The sequence below is a fragment of the Maylandia zebra genome, linkage group LG3, assembly GCF_041146795.1.
Source record: "Maylandia zebra isolate NMK-2024a linkage group LG3, Mzebra_GT3a, whole genome shotgun sequence".
NCBI lineage: Eukaryota > Metazoa > Chordata > Actinopteri > Cichliformes > Cichlidae > Maylandia > Maylandia zebra.
This window is the reverse complement of record NC_135169.1, coordinates 29,996,004-30,004,304: the sequence shown is the minus strand read 5'-3', so window position 1 is coordinate 30,004,304 and position 8,301 is coordinate 29,996,004. Positions and strand designations below refer to the sequence as shown.

The following is an 8,301-nucleotide window of genomic DNA, read 5'->3' as shown; positions in this document are numbered from 1 at the left end:
TTACATGCTCTGATCAATGGGGGGAACTCTAGCAAAGAAATGTATGTGTGTCATGAGATGCCACTACCAGCAATAAGAAGGTCTATTAAGTATGTTTGCATATGTGAAACACCCACAAGGCGGTGAGAGGTCAAGTTCTGGATCTTAAGAGTAAAGAAAGGCAAGAGCAGTGTGTTAGTACTACATGAAATGTTGGATGTTTGTGGTTTGTACTCGTAGTCCATATATTTACTGTGCAAGACTTGGATAGTTACCTTATTTTATTAATGAGCAAATCTGTCCTGGATGTACAGTTTGGGTCATCCCGCATTTACATTGTTTTATTGTATTTTTAGCTTAATCTACCAGCATTTAATCTCATTGCAGATTTAGTTTTTCTCCAAATCTGTTTTGCTAGCTTTTTTCACCCTTACAGACTTGGCAACCGTCAGTCTTTAGAATGACTCCTTTGTGAACTTGAGAAAAAAAAAGAGTGAGTTTGCATTTTTTGCATTTTATTGTTACACATGTTTTAAAAACATGCAGTTGATTCTTGGTTATTTTAAGGTTACTTTGTGGTTAATAGTAATGTGTAGGAGATGACACAACGATGAATGGACAATACAAACAAGGCAACAAACAGTACTACAGTGTAAAACTACAATGTAAGCCTTGTTATTCTTCCCCAAGAGCATTCCTCCGACTCTGAAAGATGCAAATGCAGCAGTGAATTATAGACTCTGTATGCTCGCTAGTCTCTATGACTGATAAACTGATTTGTTCTATCTTCCCCTTTAAAATGAATCATTAACGCAAATGTGACGACAATTAAAGTGGGTGGACATTGACTGCACTTCAACACTTGACCTGTTTCCACTTCTCCACTTCTGCTGAAAGCAGACAGTTGCTGCTTTCTTTGCCAAGATCTTCAGAGATATGTCAACTCAGGGACAGTCCAGTTCTGTTTCTTAATAATACCACAACTAAAATGTCTTGCAAGCAGCAAAGTCAGCAAGATGAGCCACATGGAGTTGACCTGGACTGCATTCAGTTTTCCTGTTCAGTGTGTTTGGATCTTCTGAAAGAACCCGTCACCATTTATTGTGGACACAGTTATTGTAAAAGCTGCATTGAGCATTGCTGGGATGGAGAGGAGGAGAAGGGTGAATACAGCTGTCCTCAGTGCAGGGAGACATTCAGCCATCGGCCTGTTCTCAGGAGGAACAACATGCTGGCCGAGGTGAGGGGACAGAAATGAACTTAGCACAGACTCTGTAGTTCACAGATAACGTATTAGTCGTATTGTTACATAAGAAATCATCCCCCCCTTTTTCCTGTAATTGTGTAAATAATTAAACAAGTGGAACTGGTTTTGTACCAGTTTGTACCAACATATTTATTTGAACTCCAGAGTTTAACCATTTTTATGTGAACACACTTCCTTATGAAGCCAGCCTCAAAAACATTCTATTTCTATTTACAGCACATCCTAACAGTTTCTGTCTTTCTGTCTAGGTTGTGAATAAGCTAAAGAGCACAAAGTCAACATGTCCTTCTCTGGTCTATGCCAGCCCAACAGATGTTGCCTGTGACTTTTGCTGTGGGATCAGAATCAAAGCCACCATGTCATGTTTGACCTGCTTGGCATCTTACTGTCCCACTCACCTCGAGCCTCACTACAGTGTTGCTGTGTTGAAGAAGCACGAGCTGGTGGCAGCTACAGTGTCAATACAGGAGAAAATGTGCACGAAGCACAGCAAGTTAAAGGAGCTCTACTGTGAGCAAGATGAGCAGCTTGTTTGCTCTTTGTGCACAGTGGATGAGCACAAGGGCCACGGATGTGTTTCCGCTTCAGCACTCAAGGATAAGGCAAAGGTGGGGGCAAGGAGTCGAGCACATAATGCTACCTTTCAAAGTCCAAATGTTTCTGTGCTCCCAAACGACACGTGGCCATCAGACGTACTCATTAATTACATTACTGATTACTAATATTTAAATGACTCACTGGATGCAACCATGCCTTCTTGCAGAATCAGCTGGCTTTAAATCAAAGGAAAATCCAGGACAAAGTCGAAAAGAAAGAGAAGAAGCTGAAAGAACTGAGCCAAGCTGAGGAGAGTCTCAAGGTGTGGAAAAGTAATGTTTTCAGATCTGATATGTGCATTCAACTGCTGGGTGAATGAGATAGCTGCTGAAATGAGCTTTAGTGTGTTAACATAGTCTCAGTATTTAGCTCTGATCAAACTTGCAATAAGATTTTTACCCACTTGAGGGCACAAACAAGCACTGCTCTCAGCATTTGTTTTTGATTTGCTCTTTTTACCTTTACTTTGAGAGACGTGCTGTTGATCTGCAAATTCATTAGCATCATCAACAAACATGAATCCTCTCATCTGATGACTTTTAGTTTAGCATTCTGTCTTTAGGTGTGATTTGTGCACCACAGGTGGTTGTTAACTTAGCGTCTTTTAATGCTTAACATATCCTCTACAATTGTCTCGGTCTGTGGGGTTCAAAGATCAAGTCGGGTTGTTGTTTTAACTGAATAAAGATAAACTTTTAAACTAAAAACAGATCTGCGATGTGCCAACAGAGTTCTGCTCTGATTTCCCTGAACGACTGTGACAAGATCTTCGATGAGCTCATCTCTTCCATGCAAAGAAAACAGAGTGAGGTGAAGCAGCTGATTAAAGCCCAAGAAAAAACTGCCACCGCTCAGGTGGAGGACCACCAGTCTCAGTTGAAGGAGGAGATTACAAAGCTGAAGAGAACATACGCTGAACTGGAAAAAGCTTCGGATGCAGATGACCTCATATATCTGATGCAGGTATAGCTGCTTACAACATAGCAAAGGTTTTCCTGTAAAATACCTGATTTCAAAGGCCTAAAAAAAGAGAGAACTGAACACAATTCAATCCAAATGGCCAAAATGAACATTACACCAGATATTCTAGACCTGCATGAGATCGTTTAGATTTATGATGGGTTGCTTAAAAAAATGACCATTTTTGTCTTCTCCTTATATTTCACAGCATCTCTCCACTTCCTGGGATTCTCCAGATGGCTCACCTGGAGCTCCTCCTCAACGCTCCTTTAAAGACATAACCGAGTGTTTGTCTGAGCTCAAAGATAAACTGGAAATGTCACTGAAAGAAACATGGCCCATGATCTCAGCCACAGGTAACAGTTGGAAATGTAAAAAGAAAAAAGAAAGCATTGTGGATGAGTTGCTTCATAGATACCCAGTGATTTTTTTTTAATAACTCCAGTTTGTTTCTTCACAGTTTCATATGTTGACTTCTCACTACCTCCGGCCCCCAGCAGCAGAGAAGAGCTTTTACGTTGTATGAAATTCACTTGAAACATTATAAAATCATATAGTAGTCCGTTACAGTTGAAAATAGTGGTAATATTGATCGTACTTGCTATATTTTTTGCCAGATGTTTATCCCCTCACACTGGATGGGACCTCAAACTATCGTTATCTCCACCTGATATGCGAGAATCGCAGGATGAGGCCTTCACCCGGCCAGGCTTCAGCGCATCTGGACAGGTTCACTAAATTTCCCCAGGTGCTGTGCAGAGAGGGTTTGTCCAACCGGTGTTACTGGGAGGTAGAGGGACATGCTCGCATTTTGTCTGTAGCAGTGGCTTATAAAAACATCAGCCGGACATCAGATGAGTCACAGTTTGGCAAAAATGACAAGTCCTGGAGTTTAGATTGCACTGCAGATGGCTTTTTATTCTGTCACAATAATGTAGAAACCAAGGTGCCCGGCTCTGGTCTCTGCAAGATTGGAGTCTTCCTGGATTATAAAGCAGGTACTCTGTGTTTTTATCGTGTCTCTGACCCAATGATTCTAATCCATCAAGTCCAGACTGCATTCATCCAACCTCTTTATCCTGGGGTTGGGATAAATTATGAATGGTATGATACTGGAGTATTTGCACAGCTGGTTAAGTTATGGTAAATCTTTTCGAAGTGATAGAGATGTTAAATATTTTAAGATCCCATCTCTAAAGGATTTTGTCATCCATCGCAAAAGCGTAGCACATGAAGTTGGGAAGTATAAAAATACAAATTCTTCGTTACTATACTTAAGTAGAATATTCAGGTATCTGTACTTGAGTAGTAGAGATACCTGTACTTGAGCTTCAACTTTTTTAAACAAATATTTCTAGTGTAATTTCTAGTCTTATACTCAGGGATTAAAGCCGGAACGAGTGCAGGTCCTCGTAAATTGTGGCTGTGGTACCTCAGCATATATTTAGTGCTACTGAAAAGCAGCAAATATAATGAAAGTATTTTTTTAAGTGGTAGGTAATTTCAAATGCAACATTTCTATTAGCTCAACAAACGTCGGCAAAACACACACAAACTGTTTTAGCGCAGTGTGTTAACCCTAAAGGTTCAGCTGCTGTATCTCACAGTGTGACAAAGTGGGTTAACAGTTGGAATACTCATTACTTGTCTCATAAGTATTAACTTTTTACACATTAAGCACATTATTCTCCACATGTTAGTGATGGCCATATGGCACAGATTCAAGTGGCTCTGCATATTTTTGGCTGCCAGATGGCACCAGATAGGACTGTGTTGAAAAGCTTCTAGTGTTGAATCATGTTTTGATAAAAGCCTGTCTAGAGTTTCTGGACTTCAAAGGGGTGATGAGGTCATGTCTGATGTACCCAGGCTAAACCAACACGTGCAGCATTAGGAATGTTTTCTTTTGTTTGTTTTCAGGTAACGAAGTGATTTTTCAAGACTATCTTTAACTTTAACAGAGCCATTTAGCTGTATTTATTCAATTCAATTCAATTTCATTTAAATAGCACCAAATCACAACAAAAGTCGCCTCAAGGTGCTTTATATTGTACAGTAGCTCCTACAATAATAGATACAGAGAAAAACCCAACAATCAAATGGCCCCTATATGAGCAAGCACTTTTGTGACAGTGGGAAGGAAAAACTCCCTCATAAACAACTGAATCAGGTGCTGAGCCTGTGATATACTGAATGAAGGTTCAGACGTCACTCATCATGTGGCTCTCGCCAAACGAACCAAGCCTCGACACAGTGCTTCTGAAGGAGTGTGTTATTTTTTTGGACACATGCGCTTCAACTTCAAATGGACCATCACTGCTGTAAACCCAAAATGTCTGCTGATTCTTCTTATTTACACCCTTCTTTGACACTTGAGCCAGACTACTTCCCACACAAGGAGAGAAAAGAGTGTGAGAGAACTTTACTCAGAGATAGAGAAAGATGTAACAAAAGAAAGGACAGGAAAGGAAGCCGAGAGCTTAGATTTAAACGTAAGGAGTGCTCATTCATGCTTGATAAACTGCAGACTTAAAGATTACATGTCATGTTGTCATTTGTAATCATATACTGGATCTGTATGTGACATGTGTTTAACCCTAAAAGATCGTTGGGTTTCCCCACCTGTGAATCGCACTTTAACCCTGGACTATACTAGTTTTGTGATTAGATGTGGAGGTTTAAATCAGACAACAGAATCTTTTTGTTTCTTTTACTGCTTGGTTCCTACATAACGCTTCACTCTGACCACTTTCATTAGAAGTACAATCCAGATTTAAATAACATTTGTATTCTTGTATACTAAAATTGTTTTGTTTTTATATTAATATAGCACAAGTTTCACATACATGTGCTTAAAAACAAATGGTAAAAATACTTTTAAGGAGCTACTTTTTTTTTACTTGGAGTACATTTCAGAGGCTGTTTTTTTCACTTTCACTTTTACTTAAGTTGACACATGTATCTCTATCTCTAAAGATTTAACTTTTTAAAGTTAAAGAAAAAATCTGCACATAAGCGGTTTCTGTGGGGACCCCTTTCCCTTCTTGAGACATATCTCTCTCTTTTGATTTTCTTTTTTCTCTTTTGAATTTGATTTAAAACAGGAACTATATTTTCCTCATAATGGTGGCCAGTAATGAACTGTTCATGTTCCACCTTTAATAAAAATCAAATGAGCTCACCTTAGGCACATCTAGGCAACATTGGGGAGGGAGCTGCTGCTGCTTCGCTCTCTCTGACTGTATCTGAAATTAATAGCCATACATCTATTTGGATAGACATAGTGTCACAGCTATCACTGGCTTGCTGTCTTTAACAGCTGCCGATAGCTAAACTATTCTTAATCTGTTAAATGTATTCTGTTCACTTTTCTTTTGAAAAAAAAATATTATACCTGACTGCTCCCAGTTTGCTTTTTTGTTGGTCATTTTCATATCTATAATTTGCCTGAGAACTTGCCTTGATTGGCAGCTGTAGCCAATCAAAATTACTCTAAGAGTGCATTGATGATTTATCTACAAGGTCACAAAAGAATCTAGAACAACATCTAAAGAATAGCAGGTGTCACATTTCTTACTGAAGGTCAGGGTTAATGATTAAACAACAACAAGGAGATCAAATAACCATCCTCTGTCCTTTTGAACAATACTTTTTAAAAACACTAACTGGAAATGCTCTTGGCTTTTACATAGAAAGTTCCTTCTGATCAAACCAGTACTGGAGGTGACATTTTTGTTATTATTATTATCTTTTTTATTATTATTAATAATAACTGTTATCCTGTGTATATATATATATATATTCTTGAACCAAAAATACAAACTGGAATTGGATGATTTTTGCACTGTGTGCATTACATAATGAAACAGTGATTCATCTTTTGAGGAACTGCACCCACAAAAAAATCTCCTGGACTGATAGGATGACCTTTGTTCATGAAAATGTATTGCCATGTCAGTGCAATGCAGTGTGCATTTTCCCCCGTTATGGAAAATGTGTCATTCATACGATGGCGTTTTCACAACAAGGACTAACGTTTAGCGTATTTTTAGTCTTTATACAAATAGCATGAAAGTTAGATGTAATCTCAAAGGAAAGGTATCTCTGGCATTGCTTGTGCTCTTGGTTTATGTTAAATTGGGTAAACTGTCTACATGAATTAAGAGATTCTAAATTCCTGTTTCAATTGATTCTCACTTCCTGATTTTTTTTTAACGTAATTTAAATTTTTGACTTTCTTTGCAGTTTCTCTGTAGGGAACACCTACATTTTTAAATATTATAAAGGTCTGTCTCTCTTCAATTGTTAATTGTACAAATTTGTCCTTTAAAAAGATGCTGATGAACCTGAAAAAAAATAATTCTAACAGTCCAGGACATTCTTGTTTGGGTGCAATTCCTGAAAGATGAATCACTGTTTCATAATGAATTTTATAAAGCGAATCTACGATAAGATAAGATAAAAAAAAATCTGAGGGTGATCCGAGCAAGCAGGAGGACAGGCAGGTTGCAGACGCGAATGCTGGATCGTAACCACTGAGGGGTGATTGACGGACAGGCGTGGAGCATCCGTCAGCGCAGGGTTAAACGGTCCTCCAGGTAATTGTCCAGAATGGAAAGCAGGTGTGCAGGTGATCACACACACTCCTCAGACACAGGGCCACGGACCATGACAGTTCAATTACAGTTCAATTACATTTTTTTAGCTGAGTCTACATAAAATGCCACAGATGGGATACAGTTTGAGATGCATCAAATAATATGACTCAGCTGGGTCTTAGCTGAAGACTTGGCATATCTTATGGTGTGCAGTTCGTCCTTAAATATAAAAATATGACACAACGCCATTATTTAACACGTGCTGTTTGCTGAAGCTTCACAAGAAATGGTTTAATGGAAGTATGGCAGTCAAGAAGATAAACATAAGGTAAACAGGGAGGGAAAAAAAGTTATTCCGAATTACCAACAGTATCCAATACCATCTAGAAATTAAGATTGGCAACAACTTAATTTTTCAACATGTTGTTGATCCCAAACTGAGCACATTAAAAAAATGCATTCCACTACTAAAGCAAAAGCAAATCAATGACTCCCTAAATCGGTTGCTCACAAATTACATGGAAGAACTGGTCACAGCTGTTTCCTGATCCACAGCTTGAAGGGAAAAAAGGTATACAACAAAATTCTAGTGTTTGTCACAGAAGATGGTACTTGTCTCCTGAAGCGAACAATAATTATATGTTAATAAAGAAAGATTAATATACATGAAGATAACAACAAATAAAAGTGAAAATAGTTGCAGTGCAATAGAAACACTTTATGTTACTAAAGTGATTTAATAATAAAGAATAACTTTAAAATTAATCCTAGAAACAATAATGTGATTCTTTGTCGGAGTTGTGTCTCTGTGTTCAGTCTGTGGATTTCCTGTTTTATTTTGAAGGTTCATGTCTTATGTCAGTGTTTCCAGTTTCGCTTCCTGTCTCATTAGGTCTAATT

At 38.3% G+C, this 8,301-nt stretch overlaps 1 protein-coding gene across 1 annotated transcript; it reads left to right on the top strand.

Moving 5' to 3' along the window:
* The first annotated feature begins 27 nt into the window (after positions 1–27).
* LOC101475780 (E3 ubiquitin/ISG15 ligase TRIM25) lies at positions 28–3,953 on the top strand. The gene is made up of 7 exons (XM_004563485.4): positions 28–1,219; positions 1,495–1,854; positions 2,010–2,105; positions 2,573–2,806; positions 3,012–3,159; positions 3,264–3,323; positions 3,421–3,953. Exons 1-7 carry the CDS (start codon positions 968–970, stop codon positions 3,948–3,950), a joined length of 1,680 nt encoding a protein of 559 aa, XP_004563542.3. The 5' UTR covers positions 28–967; the 3' UTR covers positions 3,951–3,953.
* Positions 3,954–8,301: the final 4,348 nt, after the last annotated feature.